This window comes from Apteryx rowi, unplaced genomic scaffold, assembly GCF_003343035.1.
Source record: "Apteryx rowi isolate R43461 unplaced genomic scaffold, aptRow1 scaffold_0, whole genome shotgun sequence".
In the NCBI taxonomy this organism is placed as follows: Eukaryota; Metazoa; Chordata; class Aves; order Apterygiformes; family Apterygidae; genus Apteryx; species Apteryx rowi.
Window position 1 is genome coordinate 3139881 of NW_020447195.1, and position 20372 is coordinate 3160252.

The 20372-nt window shown below is 40.7% G+C and overlaps 1 protein-coding gene and 1 long non-coding RNA gene across 2 annotated transcripts in view; one reads left to right on the forward strand and one right to left on the reverse strand.

The window, feature by feature from the left end:
• LOC112961619 overlaps window positions 1–16161 on the reverse strand; it is a 34240-nt gene extending 18079 nt beyond the window's left edge. Inside the window, exons 1-2 of the long non-coding RNA XR_003252066.1 lie at window positions 16091–16161; window positions 5591–5652 (exon numbers count right to left, since the gene is read on the reverse strand). This is a non-coding gene — a long non-coding RNA (uncharacterized LOC112961619). The remainder of the gene's footprint in view (window positions 1–5590; window positions 5653–16090) is intronic.
• Window positions 16162–16225: 64 nt separating this feature from the next.
• The window catches only part of PTPN1 (protein tyrosine phosphatase, non-receptor type 1), a 48099-nt gene continuing 43952 nt past the window's right edge, over window positions 16226–20372 (forward strand). The window contains exon 1 of the mRNA XM_026057362.1: window positions 16226–16395. Within this exon, the coding sequence (XP_025913147.1) occupies window positions 16231–16395 (165 nt within the window). The 5' untranslated portion in view covers window positions 16226–16230. The remainder of the gene's footprint in view (window positions 16396–20372) is intronic.

Sequence of the window (20372 nt, forward strand, 5' to 3'; positions counted from 1 at the left end):
GTAACAAAAATTCTTTCCAAGACATCAAGACCAGACAATATTTTAAGGGCTTTTTAGTTACTTTACCATTTAGTTGTTAGCTAGACAGCAGACTTTCTGTATGCCACGCAAGATCTACAAAGACATTCTACACTTATCCCGTGATTTGGAAAAGCATTTACAATACTTAGGCGACCAAATCTTTAATTTCCAGAGAGATTTTTCACACCACAAAAATGATACACACACTTCCAAGACTCTGCACAGTGACAGAGCACTAGCTACAGCACCAGAAATAATATTGCTGATTTATGGCAGAGATGAGGCAGAAAGGCAGGACTGCATTAGAGTTTTGCTACAGCTAAGTTACACTACTTAGAGTTGCCAAGTAATGTATCTGCAGAAGTGTGCTGCACCGTGTTCATGTGTCAGTTTGGCACTCTATAATTCACACCACCACATGGTACAAACACGCCTTTTAAGCTTTTTGTTAATAGCTTCTGAAAGTGTTATCGCAAGCTAGATATGTGTACAGCTTACTGTGGTAATTACACATGTAATTAGAGAAGTTTTTCTATATTTGTGCCTGTCAAAAAAGATACTCATTTCACACAGAAGCAAAGTGAAACAATGAGCAATRCAGAATATATATTTCTAGATTAAATACACACAGGCATAGTGTTGGCATAGATGGAAGTTTTACTTCTGCTACAATACAAAGTTAGAAGAAGCCATTTTAAAACAAGATGATGCAAACTTATTTGGTATAAATCATCCTGTTGAGAGCAGACACCCCATGGATAAAGGTGGTTTGTTTTTCTTTCTAGAACCTTAGATAATTAGTTTTGGTTGTCATGCAGACCTCCTCTTTAAGAGGTTACTGTGACCTGTTCATATTGATCTACGTGCAGATAGGACTGAAATGTTGACATTTTGTAAGTGCTTTTATGTTTTCACAGACAACATTTTTCATAGTAACCAGAATAAATTGGTTTGGTTAAATTTCCTCCTATTTTAACAGTTACAAAACAGTCCTACTAGAAGGATTTCCTCCTTTTATAAATAAGGAGAGCTTGTGATTTAATCCTTTAGCAAGAGCACTCAAAAATGATTCATATGCAGTATGCTCACTGGCTGATGCCACGGACAGAGAAAGTAACCAAGTTTTAAAAGAGATGGACACACAAATGTAAGTTCAAAATGCAGAACTATTCCTTCATTATTCTGACTACACATGCAGTTTGCACAATTGCACCCACATTCCACATCTACTGCAGGTACTTACTAATCTCCTTACATTACTGTGTAATCAGCACATTCAACTTCCTAATGTGTTTGCAAAAACAAGTCTTGTGGATATTTTATATATGTATTTGGATGCTCAAAGTATCTGCTTCAAAATGTTTAAAATGTAAAATATATGACAATAATATTGGAATATCACTTGTCATTACTGGCATATATAAAGATACAATCCTCCAAAACATACAGGCCAATCCCTATACTCTTCTTAGCACTGAAAAACACCTCATTTGAAGATGTCTTCTTTAAGAAGAGATCTACAAGCAGAACTGGAAGTAAAGATTTAGGTTAGACACTAGGACATAATATCTAATGATGAGGCTACTGAAGCACTGGAACAGAAAGCCTGAGAGTTTGAGAGAATCTCCATCCATTCAGGTCTTTAAGAGCACCAAAGTTCATCTGAATACTTTCTTTCCCTACGCCAGTACAATCTGTGCCCTCGGCGTTCTCCTCCCCAACTGATTACTCGGTGGTTCTCAGATTAATGGGGAGAAAGGGATACCCCATGGATTCTATTGTGGAAGAATGAATGCTGCAAGCTGCCAAGATGGGTACAGAAGATGTGGCTGGGAGAAGGTAACAGGAGGGAAAACAGTAGAAACACACTGCTTAGCCCTCTCTTTAACTCCTGGATACATCCTGCACTCTGTTCCCAGAGACTCCAGCAATGTACTCTCTTCCCCTCCACTCCCAATATATTCTGTAACTCTCAGTYTGAGAATCACAGAGACAAACATCTGTCAGAAATTATACCACTGTATCTGATCCCTAATTTTACCTCTCAAGACCTCTTCCAACCATACTTTAATATTACTCCACTCTTTCATGAAATACAAGGCCAACCTTGGCTAGTCAGTGTTTATAGAACACAATGGAAAATTTAAAAGCTGCAAGTTTTGCCCCAACCCTAGGTTTCCACAAGCACCATGAAGAAATGGAATGTGGGCAAGATACCATCATAATTCAGGAATAAAATGACACATGGATGATCTACACTTCTAAACAAGAACAGAAGAAGATCGGTCTGCTGCTAGAAAAATATATGCAGTCTTTAATTCTGTCTATGCAGCACTCACACTTCTTTATTTGCAAAGTATCTGTGTGTTAGGCACATGAAAACAAGACGGACTTGAGAGTCAGTTGGTTTTAGTAACCTCTTAAAATATGTGATAGTGCTTGCTTTTTGCCACATCTTAGTTCATAGAATACTTTATTTGAATTTTACACATTTCCTATCTGAAATTATTCGAAGAGCAGTATAGGTGGACAATTAAAGACAAAAAAGTATTAAAAAGTCTTCAAAGTAGCACCCAAAACAACAAAGAAGAAAGGACTCACAGAAAACATTGGGCAGGAAATCTCTACAAGCAGGGAATAGACAAAGGAAACAGAATTTAAGGCCAGCTCTCATTTAAAACAGAAAGGATGATCTAGCCACAATTACTGATCACACTACCTGTCAGAGAAAGGAGAATTAGTAACAGCAGTGTTTTAATTTCATAACAATGCTTTAATTTCTCTCTCTTTTATACTTGAAACAAAGTTTGACAATATCAGACTAGAATTCCTTGCTGAAGTTCTGCTCAACCCATTGAAATTCTGTTCAAGCAAATGCATTTCTGTATGCCATTCTGTACAATTCACACCACAGGGAAGCAGGCATAAAGCAAGGAATGGCACCTTTTTTTTTTCCCCCTTAATCACACAGCAGATTACACATAACAAAAGGGATAGGGCTGCATCACAAAAGATGGTGCCAAACAATTTATACTCTGCATCCACATTACAGAATTGGAAGCAATTACATCTCCTGAGGCACAATCATTCTTGGAGCTTCCTTTGGGACACAGCAACTTTGAAAAATGGCAGTGATTGGTCAGTAAATGGCAAAAGCTATTCCAACAGCATTAGCCCTTGTAGTTTTCATAGGCCATAACACTCAATAAACAAGGTGTTAGTAAACTGAAAGAGAGTTTTTATGGATGAAATACTATCATTTCCATTTAAATATAGTGGTGAGTTGGCTTGAGAGTTGGGCTGAGAATACCTGGTTCAGTAAAGGGCAGGGGGAATAACTAGTCTCCCAGTTCTCTCTCAGATCTGGGTGCAGGTAACATCAAGGTGCCTGCTTTCAGCTGGCAAGACAGGGAAGTTCACAAAATATTCCTGAAATACTAAGGATTCTGTTGTGTTTGTACTAGCACAGCAGTGTACACTGTGAGGGTCCACAGGGTTTCAGGCACTTTGGAGTACCGCACAGTCAGCAAAGCAATATATGTATTTTTTAATATTTTAAAATATTAGCAGACAAAGCTCTGAAAATTCAATTCCTGTTTTATACATTTCCAAAGGCACTTTTCAGGCTTTCTAAAGTCAGATTAGTAGTAACAGCCATGACAAATCTGTTCTCTAATTTATACTAACCATTGTATCATCAACCTCTTGAGGTCAGATAGAATACTGGCCCCTGGATACAAGCCAGCAGATCCCCTTCCCCCCTCTTCCCCCCCCAAGCAATTATGTATTGTGCAATTTCATTGTCATTTGAGGAGAGTAGATACTTCCAAGAAGATTTCAGAAGCGTCAATGTAGGTTAAAACACTCCCTCCCCAATCCCACCACCCAGTCCCTTCTCCACCCCAGCACCTCCCCACGCACAACTTCTCCATTCTGTTTATCTTTGGTTTTAAACACTCTGAACAAAAATTGACTTTGGCTGTTCTGCCTGAACTCTGAAGTGTTTGAGCAGATAAGACTTAGATAATACGTTAGAAGAAAGTTTCATAGGTCCCTTTCCTCCTGGCAGGTAAGAGAACAAGGCCAACCATGCACTGAGGTTTCTTTTCTCTGCAGAGCTATTTGTCTGGCTTGTCTGCTTATCAAGCTAGGCCAGTGGAATTTTCACTACATCTGACCTGCAAAAAATATTTCAGGTGAAGCTTGCTTGTTTATACACAGTGCTGGGGAAATACAATGTGTAAATCTACCTCCTGCCAACTCAGATGTGCTGTTAGTTTCTAAGGCAGTTATATTGAGCTCTTCTTGCACTAAGTGAAAAAGGAGCTGATCTGAGATTCTTTCCCTTTATGGGAAATACATTCAGAATGATAGAAGAACTCACACACTACAAAAGTAGTAAGATATGTCTCCAGAAATAGCTGATCATTTTATTTATATATATATATACACACACACAGCTGGGGCGGGGGGAATATATAAAACAATACACAAATAGTCACCTCTATTTCAGAATACTGGTTAAAATGGACATATTCTTATTTTCATATAACTACTTTTTTCCACTTAGAGGTTTACCTAGAACTAGACCATAGTACCTTGAAGGCTTTCATTCTATTGCCTGGTAAAAAGAATTTCAGAGCACTCTTTTCTCATAAGATAGTTTCTGCAGTCTATGGTGAACTTGCTTATGCTTTTTTTGTCATAAATATTAAGCTCCACACTGAGCTGCGCATAAAACTGAATATCTGTGTTTGTCAGGGCCCATGCTATATTTATGTATCATCCAGAAGATGGCATATGGAAGTGGCTCCAAACAGAATCACTTAAAATATGACCTTATCTTAATTCAAATCACTGAAATAGGAGACTTACTTAGCTGTGGTGTCACAAGACGAAGTCTTTGGTAGCAATACTTGATTAAAGCATTGGAACCTAATTCTATAATTTTCCTACCCCAGCATCAATGTACTCTCTTATGCTAGAAAAAGGGTTTCTGTAGCCATGTGATTAGCTATACTACAGACCTGATCTTGATTAAGTAGATGAGTTCCCAGATCCATTTCAAAGTGCAGCTGCATAAGTACCTGGGCTGAGACAATGAACGGGGTGGGATACCACAGAAACCAGCAGCAGGTGGCACAGGAGGTGAGGACAGGCCAACATTGCCGCCAAACACTTTGCATCTGGATATATAGCCCAGAGTCTAGTCAGCAGTTCATGTATATAATTCAGTTAGCTTCAAACTAACTGTACTGGTTGTATTGAACTCAGTACAGACTGCAAAACCCTACAGGAAGTTTGAGTAAATTCATGAGCGGCTTGCTTGCACTGAATGCCATGCTATGGTCATAGTGATACCAGTGACGTAACTGTCTCAGTATTGAACTAACAGCATATCAATAACCCAAACTGAAGTTAATGCTTCCTTGCATATGCCCAAACAGCAGCCACAACTTCGAATGAACTACTGACATTCCCTTGAACATTTGTGTCTTCAGCTTGAGGAGAAAAATATTTATGCTTGCAAAATTACAGGCCTACAATAAGGCCAGACTTAAACACTCACCCATTCTGTAGCTCTAAGATATTCAGGTGAAGAGGATTCCACACTCAGATACACCATACCTGCTGTCAGGAAAAAGAAAAAGCATGATTTAGAGACAGGGTTGCTGAATACATTATTTTCTCATTAATATAGAACATTTGCCTAAAACATAAAAGAGTGAAAGCCCTGGGATAAAATACCCTATAATCACAAAACATAACCATAACATCTTCCATGACAGCAGAGAGCACATAATACCTGAGTCCCAAAAGACAGAATCAACTGCATTTTAAAATCTTTATCTTGAAAGCCAAACAACCTGGCAAAACTTGAATATGGACTTTCTAAAGCCTAATGATGCAAAATTAGAGCCAGCTCTGAAAGAATAATTTTATTATTACCACATTAGCCATAAAAAAAAAATCTTTCCAGTAATTATTTCCCTTATTAGTTGCTGCTTGACCTAAAATTCTTATGAGGAATAATATTCAGGGGTATGATTATTACGAGCTCTAAGGACTATAGTGCCATCCAATGGTAAGATGGTCCTTTGCAGCTATGGCTTTCTAACGAATTTCCACCTCTACCTGCTTCTACCACAGCACAATATTAACCTGACATGCATTCTGAAAAAAACACAAAGGTTGAAAATATCAGAAACAGCAAAATGTGCATGTGTATACACATTGTACCTAGGGAGGAATAACCTCATGCACCAGTACAGGTTGGGGGCTGGTGGACAAGTTAACCATGAGCCAGCAATGTGCCCTTGTGGCCAAGAAGGCCAATGGGATCCTGGGCTGCATTAGGAAGAGCATTGCCAGCAGGTCGAGGGAGGTGATCCTCCCCCTCTACTCAGCCCTAGTGAGGCCACATCTGGAGTACTGTGTCCAGTTCTGGGCTCCCCAGTATAAGAGAGACACGGCACTACTGGAGCAAGTCCAGCGAAGGGCTACAAAGATGGTTAGGGGACTGGAGCATCTCTCTTATGAGGAAAGACTGAAAGAGCTGGGCCTGTTTAGCCTGGAGAAGAGAAGGCTGAGAGGGGATCTTATCAACGTGTACAAGTATCTGAAGGGAGGGTGTCAAGAGGATGGGACCAGACTCTTTTCAGTGGTGCCCAGCAACAGGACACGAGGCAATGGGCACAAACTGAAACACAGGAAGTTCCATCTGAATATGAGGAATAACTTCTTCACTGTGAGGGTGACTGAGCACTGGAACAGGTTGCCCAGAGAGGTTGTGGAGTCTCCTTCTCTGGAGATATTCAAAACCTGCCTGGATGCGATCCTGTGCAACATGCTCTAGGTGATCCTGCTTGAGCAGAGGGGTTGGACTAGATGATCTCCTGAGGTCCCTTCCAACCTCAACCATTCTATGATGTATTATACACTCCCTCCACACGCACACAGTTCATCACATAACCACTGGTGACCAAAACTTCAAGGTATAGATAAGTATTGCTCCTTTCCTCTTCACACAGAATTCTGACAGATCGTTTCTTAAGGCCAGTTTAGCACAAACTCATGTTCTGTGCAAAAAACTCTTTTAACAGGGGCAGTGAGCAGAGTTTTTGGTATCCTGGTCCTAATAGTAGGATTCAGATTATCTAATCCCAGAACCTTTGTTTCAAAACACCTAAAGAATAAGCCTGACAGCTAACTTAGCAACTAGTCATGAAGAGCTCAGAAATCAAAATAGGATGCTTTAGCCGGTCACAAATATTGCTTTGCCATATAGCAGAACTTGCACATTTGCAAGCTTTCCTCATCAAATTGCTTTGAACCATGGAGAATGAAGAGAGGATATGAAATACAAGTTGGAGGCTGGACAAGCACCTTCCTTTTTTATGCAGTGGAATTAAGCAATGGGATCCAACCCTTTCTTTTGGCTTCTCATTTTCTTTTCCAGTGCCAAATTCTAATGGACAATTTACCARTTAAACACTCTGAATCAGAATCCGTTTGGATCAGGAAGCAATGTGCCTCAGGTTATACAGGTTGGAATGATTTGGGGGAAGGACTGCCTTCCTCTCTAAAGTGCGAAGAGTTGTGTCCTGAGAAAATAAAACATTTTCAATTAACAAAACCTCCATTATTGTAAGGATCTGTGTCACCAGTAATGCCTTTAATCTCTTCTGCCATTTTCCTGCAACATTTCAAAGATTTTGTAACTTTCACTATTTTGTAAGTTAGATCTTAAATTTCATATAGGCTGTTAGGAAATGTTTTGCTGCTCTGGAACATGTGGGGAGCGTGATTTCAGGACTAAGTATCTATTAAAGGATCGCACACATTTGTAGGGCACAGGTCTGATCCAAGCGACCTTTTTCTTTTCAGCCCATATTCTAGACTGAAAATATATTTAAGACCTTCTATTCAACAAAGACAGGCATCCAAAAGTATGAAGCCTGTAGAGTCAAATGCAGCACTGGGGTAAACATGCATTACCCCCTTTGACTTCAACTGAAATTATTCCAAATCCTTAAACCAGAGATCATCCTCTTTACATTGCAAGCCAGGAAATGTCATAAAACAGACTTTCTCATAAAATTTCCAGTCCATTCATTCCTACTATCTATTTTATTCCATTCCATTCTCTACCATCACTAGATAGTGTTTTAAGAATTTTTTAAAAATTTGTACTAGTTCCTATCAAGAAGGAAAGGGTTCAGAAGTCACTGAAGAAGCCTTCAAAACAAGCCAAGGTAAGCAAGGGTCAATTTTACAAGTAGAAGCATTTTAGCCAAAAGTATTTTGCCAGTGGGAAAAGAGCATATTTCACAGTGAAGAATGGAAAGGAACAATGTAGAAAGTTAAATGACTTTCAACTCTTAATAACCTTCCATCACTTATAGCAAAGTTTTCAAAAAATACACTAACAGTTTTAAGACACTATGAAGGAAGGAAAATAAAATAGAACTTAAATTATTACTTGATTAACAGGTCAAGGATGGTCTCTGCTGTCATGTAGAGCCTAACTTAGAAAGGCAAAGCCTGAGATCCTACAGCATTTCTGTAAGAAATAATTTTGCGCTATACTTTAGATGTTTATATTATTTGGTGATGGGGATGGCCATGTTTACTGCACACAAGACAGCGATTCTTCTAGTACTTGTTTTGGAGCAGAAAAAAGAGCAATTATGACATGCAGCAGTGCTGCAGTCTCCTCAGCACCTTGCTCTTTCCCTTCCACGCCACCCCATCTTCCCTTCCTTCCTCCAGTACATTGGTCCATGGTTGAGGTGCTACATCTACTGAGATTCTAAATTTCAGCCTCACCTTTGGAAAATCAAAGGGACACTGCAAAGGGTAATACGGGATATCAAGATACAATTATCATTACAGAATCAATACTAAAAACAGTTTATTTAAAAGAGGAAGACATTCATTTCATTACATGAGCAGCTCTGCTCCTACCCAATAGTCTACAATAACTTTTCCAAAGAAGGTGTCAACTGAGTAAACAATTTCAGTATTTCTTTAACATCACACGGTATTAACCACTGGAAAAGAGCGACACCAAGTGGTTACTTTTAAGTATGCATACTTTTCTTTTTGCTACAAGTACTTTTACCTCTGAGCAGCCTCTTTATTAGAAATTATCTTTAGGGTCAGGTTAAATTGCTAAGATGTGAGAAGTCATAAGACTCATGCCATAAATTAGGTTAAAGTAGGAGACTACAGAGCTTTATGTCAGTGTAGGAATCATGTTATGACATTCTAAAGATATCCCCTGAAACTCAAGATGAGGTTATATGATCCATGGTTACAAATGTACAGATACCCGAGATGACAAATTTACCACAAATGAATGGCATATGAGATATAACCACAGTGACCTTCTTCAGCTCTGAACAGATGTCTGAGCTACTGCAGATAAAGCATGTTAACAGTAGATGGCACTATCCAAAATATTAATACCTGATTGTGACATCACCTTGCAATTAATCACGTTCTTTAGAAAATTTGTGTTGTTTTTAAATCCAGTTTCGATTTTTAATTTGACATTTGAAACATATTTTTTCCATTTTCTTCTCCTGCTCATCACTATTATCTACCCTCATTTTCCAGTCTGCAGCTTTTTTGGTTCCTGATATAGCTTATTTCCTACATCAGTTTGGTCCTGTGACTGTCCACATTCTGGTCATGCTACCTATTGGGCCATGTCTACAACAAAGGCCATAGCAAACCAGATCACTTGCAAGCTGACCTCCTTTCCCAGTCATTCATGAATATGTTGACTCTGCCTGCAGACAGAGTATCTGAACCTTGTGAACACATGTGCCATTCCTCTACAGAGCTGCGCTCTCTTCCTTCAACCAAGGACTTTGTTTTGTGTTGCACTGCATCCTTTGCCTAAGATGCTCTATTGCAGTGGAACTTCAGTAATTCTGTAGTATTTAGGGTTCATGGTCATCTCCCATAATCTCAATCCTTAAGCACCCTGCTTGCTTTGGAGCAGGGATTTTCAATATTTGCATATCAGGTGAAATTTTCTGCTGCACATTGACAACCTGAAATTTACTTTCTAACACTCTTGTACTCCCACAATCCTCAGTTTATCTCTTTTTTAGCTCCAAGTCCAGCCTTTAGAGTATCTTCTGTTTTCATTAGGAGACGAGGTCAAGCGAACCGCATACTTCACACAGATTAGAACTCACACGAGGCCTTACTCTGCAAGAAAGCCACGCCACCACTTCTGAAGTGTTTCAGGAAGAAGCTGACCTGGATAAAAAGATGTCATGAATTCTCCCTAAAAGATTCAATGCTGAGCCATGATTAACAAGTCTTTTTTCGCTCCCAACTTAACACACCTGTGTTTAAATATTTTCACATCTCTTTCTCTAATTATGAGTTAAAATAGAAAGGAAAGCCAAGATCAGGAATCATTTTCATGGAGCACTGCAAATCCAAGGTGGATACACGCAAACAGATCTCTCACTAGAAATAATATAACCATAAACCTTTATCCTCACATTCTTATCTCTGGATCAGAAGGAGCTGTTAAAAACAGGAAATAATTATTTGAACCATCTTTGCTTCTAAATGCAAAAGAAATTAGTCACTGCAGAAATGGAAATTCATTCTGTTTCCTGGTCTTTCAGAAAGAGCAAAATTCTAGTTAGTTCCCAAATGACTTCCACATTACTAAAAATTTCGCTGTCCATTGAGCCAGATAATTTAGGATCCTCCATCCTTTTCTAGTTGGAGACTTATTTAGTACTGCAGGACAATGTCACCAGCAGGAATTTCAGAAGAAATATCTTTGCCCTCCCCTCTGTTTTACCCTTGCTCTATCAGTTAAACGGCATAGTTTTCTAGGAATTTAGCACCAGCAAGCTATGCAAACACTTCCGTTGCATCTCCAAGCTTCTTCTTCTTTTTTTTTTTTTTTTAACTGAAATTCACTCATGAATTCAACTTTATTATTTGCCCTCTCCATGATGAGATTTTTAGTAACAGTTTATTTCGGTATCCTCTTCCCGCCATATGTTTGTTCTTTTATCTTGGCACAGGACAGAGACAGGCATCAGGAAAGCCAGATGTAAGAAAAAGATTCCTTTGATTTGAGAAGATACAGAGGATGCAGGGTTACAAGTCAGACTGCAGTTCTACATCCTGATTTTAGCACTGTCTGAGTCACAATGGTCAAGTCATTTCATTGCATCTTCTCTGATAAATCTTTAAGGGTTTGGACAACAGAATTCTCTTACTGCATGTCTATGCAGTGCCTAGTACAGTAAGAATCCTTAGCTAGATTACAAAGTTTCTTAGCCAGTCTAAAACATTCAGTCTAAAATTCTCTTCCTAAACTCTTAGCATGCACAAAATTACCCAACTTTTGATAGAACTGCATAAAGCAGCATTTTTCTTTAGTCTAAGCCCAGGACTCACAGAAAAGTTTTCCACACTTACATTCCTTGAGATGCCTGAAGACATCCTCAAAGCACCAGTATACTACCTTCTGAAAACAAAGGAAAGAAGGAATTGTGGACAGGAATCACCTTTCAACTAATACTTCAGAGGCTGGATCTCTTATTACACTGCAGTGTGGCACACCTGGGTTCAATTCTTGCCCTGGCCCAAGAGAAATACATCTCTCCCATCTCAGCTGTGCCCTAACCATGAGATCACAGGGTCTGGTGTGGAGACCTGTCAGTCTTCCTTACTAAAGCCAAACTGTTTTGCTCAGACTAAACATTCAGGATCAACAGGCCTAAAATCTGACTCTCCTTCCTGATGAGCTAAGACTTGGGCTAAAGTAATTTTCTCCTTAACCCATCTTCATTATGACTATTTCTCTCTTTCTATGAAAAAAGTAATCTGGCTAGAGCATCTCACTCCAGACGGTGGCTCAGATCTGCGAATTTGGAGATAGATGCTTCTCAGAAGCCTTGACTTAGATGTCTAACCCTCTCAGAAGTATATGAACTAAAACATTTCCTAACAGTTTCCTACTTCAGCTACTCCCTACTTTGGTCTCTCATCCTGAGTCTCCACCAAGAACGCTATCTTTCGTAAATTCCATTCTTAACCACTTATCTCTTCAGGGAGCTTTAAAGTTAGCTGAGCCTGAATGTTACTTTGTGTACTTAACCGTAGTATTTAAAAAATACAAACTAAAACTCATCTTTTACTGCAGAAATCACACACTGAGTTAGAAGATACGAAGCTTGATCCTTATCTTGCATACAGTAATGGAATTCGAGAATAATTTCAGCACAATAAAACTGATACTGATGGCAGCACAAAATCAGAAGCAAAATAGTCTGTTTACATCAGATTACAATGTCCAATTGCACTGGATTTAGCTTCTGAACTTACAGGTGCTTCGAAGTATCCAAGGCATAACATGTGACTCATAAGAGTCTTGTGTGATATTGTAATACGAGTGAGAGGAAAATCAAGACAGAACCAAACTTTCCACAATAACAATCCTGAACATTTAAACTACAACAAAAAAAGAAAATCAGAACAAGGAATGCCTAAGACGCAACACCAGAAGGACATATTAGAGGATGCCAATCAAGTCTGAGCTCTGTTTAACAAAAGACTGTATTTCTGTTAAATAAAAAAAGAGATGTTAATGTAGAATAATGGAATAAATATGTGCAGTGCAATAGAATAGAGTAGGTTGAACACGAATGACAACCTTTCCAGCTGTACATTGGAGATGCAGCCTGCTGGAACTGGCTTAATATAACTATAAAGTTGCATTCAAAAACAAACAGTGGAGAAACAACATGCATCTTATTTACAGATATTTTAATCAGAATTTATGACACTGGCTGTTTTAAACTAGGTCATCCCAAAGTGTTGAATATTGTTACCAGAAATGCAAATTAAAAAATATAACATGATTACACTGGGTAAGTCATTTTATGGGTTTCAAATTAAATAAAAATAATGAGTTAGTTTCACTGTTCTGCTAATGTTCTTTTTTAAACTTGAGGCCAGGCTGCTTCACATTATTTTGTGGGTAGCTACACCCCAGTCTGTATTAGGTGATATAGAAAAATTGCTACAAGCCCCTACAACTGTTATGAAGAAATAGGATGAGGTTGAGTGCTCTCACCCACTCAGCAGGAGGGATTCCAGAATTTGCTACTCATTGAATGCACTTGATGTTTCCCTAAGGTGCCCTATATGCCCTTTACATTGTTTTAGCAAAACAAGCTGTCAAAGATCTGTAGTTTATTATTTAACATAAACAATTATCTAACTGTAGTGTCCAATCATGTATTTTTAAGTGTGCCAGCTTTTTACCTATGGATGTCATTGCATGTACTATTGGTGTATCTGTATGTAAAAATGAACCCAGAAGAAGTCAATAGTATATGCACCAATTAGCCATACTGTTCCGAAATGAGTCCCAATGGATATCATTGCTGCAAATTGTTCCTTACATCTTTTATATACGTTTACGTGTGTAATAGTCAATGAATATTTATAATGCAATTTACCCCCCCAAAATTTCCAAATATTACAGAAAATCATTCATTGAACCAGATCAACACATCTTAGAATGTTACTGGTCACACATCACAATTGTGATAGACTGAACATTTGTATAGAAACGCGAGATACACTAGCAATTTTTATAAACTCTTATTTTCTGGATTACTCTGTGACATCTGTAGCTGAACATCAATTTGTTCAGGGTAATATATGAGTTCTTGTCATCCAAGACAATTAATTCTATGACAACAGTACACATCTAGCAAAATATATTGTCAGTGAATCACTGGCTGAAGAATTTGTATTGTTTTTATTTATTATGCCCATTCAGGTGACATAAGCATAAAAGACTGTATGCTACCTGCCTTTATAAAATGTGTACGCACCGCAATAGTTCAACTGCACGTAACTATGGCATTACAAGCTTTGACCTGTTCTACCTAGGATCAGGTTTATGCCTGCATAAGAAGTGGCCATTCACAGGTTTCAGGAATGCTCTCTGGTGACATTACAGGGACTCATCTCTCAGTACAGATCATGGAAACACAGCAAGACTCCCCACATATGTTCATAACTCTTGATCCTGAAATAACAAGGAAAAGGGAAAGCAACAAAATTGCTAAATTTGTCTTTATGTCCCCAGATCCGATAGGTGAAGAATTCACCACTTCCTCCACATAGACTAAGGATAAGGACGCAGCCTCACAGCACCCAGAAAAAGAGAGAAGCAAGATGCAGTCACCCATTCTTTTGCTTTTACTAACAGGGAAAGATGTCTGAATGGATGGAAACCCTTTTGTTCATGGAACTAATACCATAATTGCCTAATTCCAAAAAATCAGGTTGAGAGAATGCCCATTTGGTAAGAAAGGCAAAAAATCTTTCTAATACCATCTGCTAATGCCCCTATACTACATGCAGCAGCTGACCAGAGAATAATGTTTCACTGCTTACCTAGGTTAAGTCTTTTATCCTGTGAAGACACTTTCCACAGCTTGCCTTTACTGTGGGCAATTAACCCTCTCTCCTATTTCAGGTCCCTCATCTCACATCTCTGACTAGCACTCTCTTCTCAAGAGAGCATCGAAGYAGCCTAGTACAACAAGGCTCTAAGGGCATGGCATTCTGGGGCTGAACAGTGAAATGGAGCCGCTTCCAAAGACTGCAAGGTAGAATGATTAGGAAGAGCTTTCTCTAGCAGCAATGGCTACGTGGCGCAAGGGCTGCTGTTAAGCTATGAAATACTTCTGTCTTCAGTGACATTGACATATCTACCATTCCTGAGCCACTGCTCTCTTCAGTCCATACCGTGCCTTGGGCATTCATGACCAAATTCACTCAAGAAAAATGACAGATTTTACAAATCCATTCTCACTGCCTCATTTCAGGTCAGTACTCATACTAAGAGATACCAGGTATGCAAAACCAGCACCAATCCTCAGAAATGGCATGTTCCAAGAAACCTGAGAATGACTAATCCAACAAAGAGAAATTGGCTGACATAAGAAAAATTCCTGGCTTTGGAAACAAAGTGTGCTCTAGCATTATACACTGGATRACCGTGTCCATATGTTTGGAACATCTTGAAACTCAGGAAGAAATAGGTTGTCTCTCTAATATTAGGTATCTAGGCTACAACTTCATCTGAAGTTGCTTTATTAAATGGGTGAAATACAGTGGTGAATGTTTACCTACTGGGATAGGACTATAGCTCCATGGACAGTAATGGGCATTTCAGAGACACAGAAATCGAAGAACTGAGGACAGGTGCTCAAACTCCATGCTGAATTTCTGGCATCACGCATTCCTTTAGATGAAAGGGTACGGGACAACTGACAAAAACGTTTCACTCTGCAGATTGCATAAGACTGAAAAATAAATTCTTCATCTTCTGACTGCAGTGAGAAAGAATACAGTTGTCTTCTCCCATCTTTGAAGTAACACATGCACATACACACACATTTTGTGCGCTGCCAGACCAGATTGGTACAATCAAACACCTGTTGCGAGATTTGGTGTTTTCCTTACAGTTCCTTCCTCTGGAATCAGATGACTGCACGAGAATTTTTTTTAAATTTCTCATCACCCTTGCCGCAGACGAAGAGCTTGAAAACATGATTCAAGCGCTTCCTCAAGGCTCAGAAACGAGAAGGCGCCAGCCTGTGACCAGAAGAGCTAAAAGTAACGGCGCTGTTTTTCCCCAACTAGATCCAGCCATCTAGCGAAAGCGGGGCTCCCCGCCCAACCCCGCTGCCACCCGCGGCCCTTCCCCTGCCGGGACCGCCCTACCTGTCCGCGCGGCCCGGCGGGGGCCGCGGCGCGGGCGCTGAGGGAGAGGCGGCAGCCCGCGAACTCGGCCCCCCTTGCCCGCCTCCAGCAGCGGCTCCCTGCCGCACCGTCGCCTCTGGGGGCCAAGGGGAAAGCGGCCCCCCGCCCGCCCCCGGGGCAGGAAGGCGCTGCCTCGCCTGCCCGCTCCGGGAAGGCGGGAGCGAGGCCGGAGCCCTCCCCTCCCCCCACACCACACCACACCACACCACAGAGCGCTCCCGCCCCGAGTGACCGTTAGCGACCGTCAGTGACCGTTGGCGCCGCGCGCCCCGCGCGCCCCCTCGGCCGCGCCGCTCCGCAGGCCCGCGGCCGCCCCGGACGTCGCGTCGCCGGGGCTGGCTGCGTAGTTCCGGCGGGGAAGGGAGGGGTGACATGCAGAGCAGGCAGCCGCGGCCTCGGCAGCAGCTGGAGCCGGAGCTGCCGGAGCAGCGGGCGGCGGCGGCGGGGGGCCAGGCCTGGCGCGGCGTCCCCACCATGGAGATCGAGAAGGAGTTCCACCGGCTCGACCAGGCCGCCAGCTGGGCCGCCATCTACCAGGTGAGGGCAGCGGCCGGGCCCGGCTCCGCCGCGGCCGCGGGGCTGGCGCGGGGGGAGCGCTCTTCCCTTGCCGTTTATCTGCCGCCGCCTCGTTCCTGCCCGGCGTGGGGGCGCGCTGCTGCCCGCCTGCCCCTTCCCCGGGAGGGAGCCCGCGCCCTCCTCCCTCCCYGCCGGGGGCTCGCCGGGCTGCTCCGCTTTGCCCTCCTTCCCCTTTCGCCCGGGCGCTGCCCCCGCCGCGGGGGTGGCTCTGCCCACTGCCTCTGTGCAGGGTCCCCGGGGGGGCCTCTCTCCCGCCCGGCTCCCCTGGAGCGAAGCCCCTCGCCGCCTCCTTCCCCAGGCTTGCGCGGGCGGGGGGCGCCGGCCGCCGCCACCGCGCCTCGGCCCTCGCCCCGCCGCGGGGACCCTGCGGGCTGCCCCCCGCGCCAGGTGCCGGAGCGGGGCTCGGCGCCCTCCGCGCGGCCGGAGCAGGAGGGCTCCAACTGCTCCTCTCTGCCGAGGGAGTGTGCGAAGAGTTCCCTGTGCGTGGGCTCTCAACCGCACTCTTCTTGTTCCAGGTTCCGCTGGGGCTAAGCGTGGCCAGAATTGCTCAGTAACCTTTTAAAACTCCTCCCTTCCAAACCTTAAGGGAGTAAATCCGAGTATAACTTGTGTATTGTTGGGGGGGGGGGTTGGTTTTTTTTTTTTTTTTTGAAAAACGGTGATGGGCAGCGTTGCATGTACCTGGCTTTTCAGGCATTTTAATAATATGATTGTTCTTTAAAGTGGCTTGTTAGTAGTATTTGTACAATCATCTGGTACTATTTTTTATTAATAGTAATAACATTCCATTAAATTATTTCATTCACTGTTTTCAGCATTTTAGTGACAGATGTTTTTAAAAAAACTGTGGCAAGCATGAATGCTTGTAAAAATATTTTCAAATTGAATACAACTTCAGAAATACAAGCAACAGAAATTAGGGCTTTTGTCTTTAAAAAAGTTCTTTGTGCAACCATTTATCCAAGATTAAGTATAAGAGAAGACGAAGAACATGAATGGTTTGGTGAGATTGGGTAGCACTACTGTAAAATCTATTTGAATGCTTAGGCTGGTATATTGAATATTCTAATGAGTTTTAAGTTCATATTTTGTAATATAGGAGTTAGGCTTTGCTTCCCTTTCACTATGAATTTCTCTGGCAATAGGCATTTGAAAAAAAGAAGTGGAGTTTTGTCCAAGTGAAGTAAATGAACTTCAGTTTCAGAATCACGGTATGCAAGTTTTAAAAGCAGTGCCTTGCAGGATGAACATCTCCAGTCTCCAGTTGTTCGGCAATTAGAGATGGAAAATAAGCATGATATTTTGAGTATGCTTTTCAGAAGGTCCATTTTTTGAGTATATCATTTCCTGCAGAGTTCCAGTGCTTGCTAACTCTGTATCAGTTGAAAGTCATGTGCATACATGACGTTATGCTTTTACTAAACTGTTCTTGACGATTTGGTATGTTGCAGGCTCAGTGCTCAGGAAATGATTTTGAGTAATACAGCTCTGTAATGGAGGTGCTATATTTCTACAGGCACAGTTTCATTACAGAAGTGAAATGTATAAGGAGTCCTAAGGTTAATAAAGAATAAGGGACTGTGGCATATTTTCAATGTGGGGTTACCATTCAGTGACATTTTTGTTCCTCTTTACTATAGCACAGAGTGAGATTTTATTGAGGGCTAAAATTCAATTCAAAAAAGACTGGAGTGATTTTTTGATTTGCTTCCAGGAACTGACAAGCATGAGAGGTGGGCTTGGGTATTCTTTAAAGGTTGTTTGGTTAGTAAGTATGTGCATCTGTGTCATGTAATTCAGTTGCTTTCTGCATCCTGCATTTAAGTATCAGGCGTTGACATTTGACATATCACATATATCTAAAAGAACAATGTACGTTATTTTAACCTGTGCTTTTGATGTCTTGGGTATAACATTAATGTTGCAGTTTTCCTACAAATACCAGTCTTTGCATGAAAAATCGTATAAGTGCAATAATGTATGTTATTGGTGCAGTCTTGTATTTCTGAAAAAAGCCTTCCCCCAGATTAATCATACCACAAGCTTCCAGTATCTAGGTGTTATAAAGGTAGCTACCAAATGCCCAAAATGTACACCAATGTACAGGGAGCTGAAGCTAATTTGAGAGATGGCTACAAGGAGGCTTGTCTGGGTGCCATGTGACTTTGAGGGGTTAAAAGTGTCCAAGCTTCTTTTTTTGGACAAGGGGAAGCTATGTTCATCTACGATAATAGTACAGTTGTGACAATAAAATTTTAAGATTTTTTTAAGCATAAATAATCACAGGAAAGAGAGAAAAACATCTCAAAATGAAGAACTTCTCTAAGTATTTGTGTATGTCAGCATGTGACAATCATGTCTTGGGCACTGTATGTTTAGTGGAACTATTTTGGTTCTCAGCTACAGCTGGTCAAAAACAGGGTAAACACCGATGAAGTTCTCAAAGTATTAATCTTATTTTTCTTTAAACACCCAGTAGCCTCCCTCATTTTCCTGTAGGTTTGCTTGCCACAAGAACCGTGAGCCATGAGACCATGTAAAGTTTGTTCAGAGGCCCAATACACAAAAAAGCCATGTGGATCTGGCCTGTGCTTGTATGGTAGAGAAATAAATTTAGAAGATAACGAATAAAATGAGACATACTCTAAGTATGAAAGATTGTGAAAATAGCTATCCAATCAAATTTAAGTCCTCTTCTGTAAAGCAACAAGTTAAAGAAAAATGGGCTGCATATTAAATATGAACTTTGCAATGGGATACTGTGTTGAAGGTATGCAATCTAGAAAACAAATGCTTAAGGGTAGGTGAGTGATATGTGCAGTGCATAAATATCTTTAGAAGTATCAATAAGAATGAAAAGCATTCACTCTGGAAATGTTGTAACAAAAAGCAATAGCCCAAAGCTAAGAAAAGTACGGTTTAGACTTGCTGTTAGTGGAGGGATAAAGGGGAGGGATTCTTGTCCAGAGTAGCAAAGGGTCATTCAATTCTCATTTGCTCACAGTGAATTCAGTATCAGATTTTAGTAGTAATTCTGTATACAGAAGTCTTTCAAAGTTTTGGAGGTGTTTTGGTTTCTAACTGCTTACACATGACGATAGAATGAGATAGTATCTTAAAAACACATCCCTCAAATACAGGTGGAGTTGCTTCTTGTGTTTGTATAAACTATATATGTAGACCTTAGGAATACTAATTTAGCTAATGATACTAAGTTTAATGTGCTTATAACATGAAAGTATCTTCAGAAATATTTACTAATCTACCATACAGCTTGGGATCTAGTACAATATTGATGGAGGCAGAGTTGAAGCTGTTGGTTTTCACAGAAATTTCTATAGGGACACTCACACAGAGTTTTCCTGGTGAAGATAGCAAAATTATACAAAAACATGCACTCTCATGGTCTACTTTTTACAGCGACGAGGAGATAAAATATGAAAGAGCTGGGTATGGTCTAGATTTTCAAATGTATCTGGAAATGAGTATATTAAAAACAGAACTACGCTGCTGTATGTGCTTTGGAAAACTGAAGTATAATTAGAATTTGGTTTGAGGCCTGTAAGAGGAATATTATAATGTTATCAGTTTTTTCGTTAACTTTTGAGGATATTTTGAATTAATAATACTTGAATGTTGCTTTTTTGCAAACCTCTCTAGGCTAAACTTAATTACTACAAAATATGAAGGTTAATGAGTTTGTCATCTTACTCAAATTAGATTACTCGGGGGGAGGTAGAAAAGTATTGTGAATATTTTGGGGCATTGTCTGTTGCATTGGCTTCCAAAGAAAAGCAGYATACTTGCAAGGAACTGCAGGTCTTGTCTGGTTTACCTGCACTCTGTCAAGATGGAAAAGGCATGGAAAGCTTTTTTATATACTCATTGTCTCTGGAAAAATATTTATAGAATATGCTGATAGATTTTAATGTTGAAGT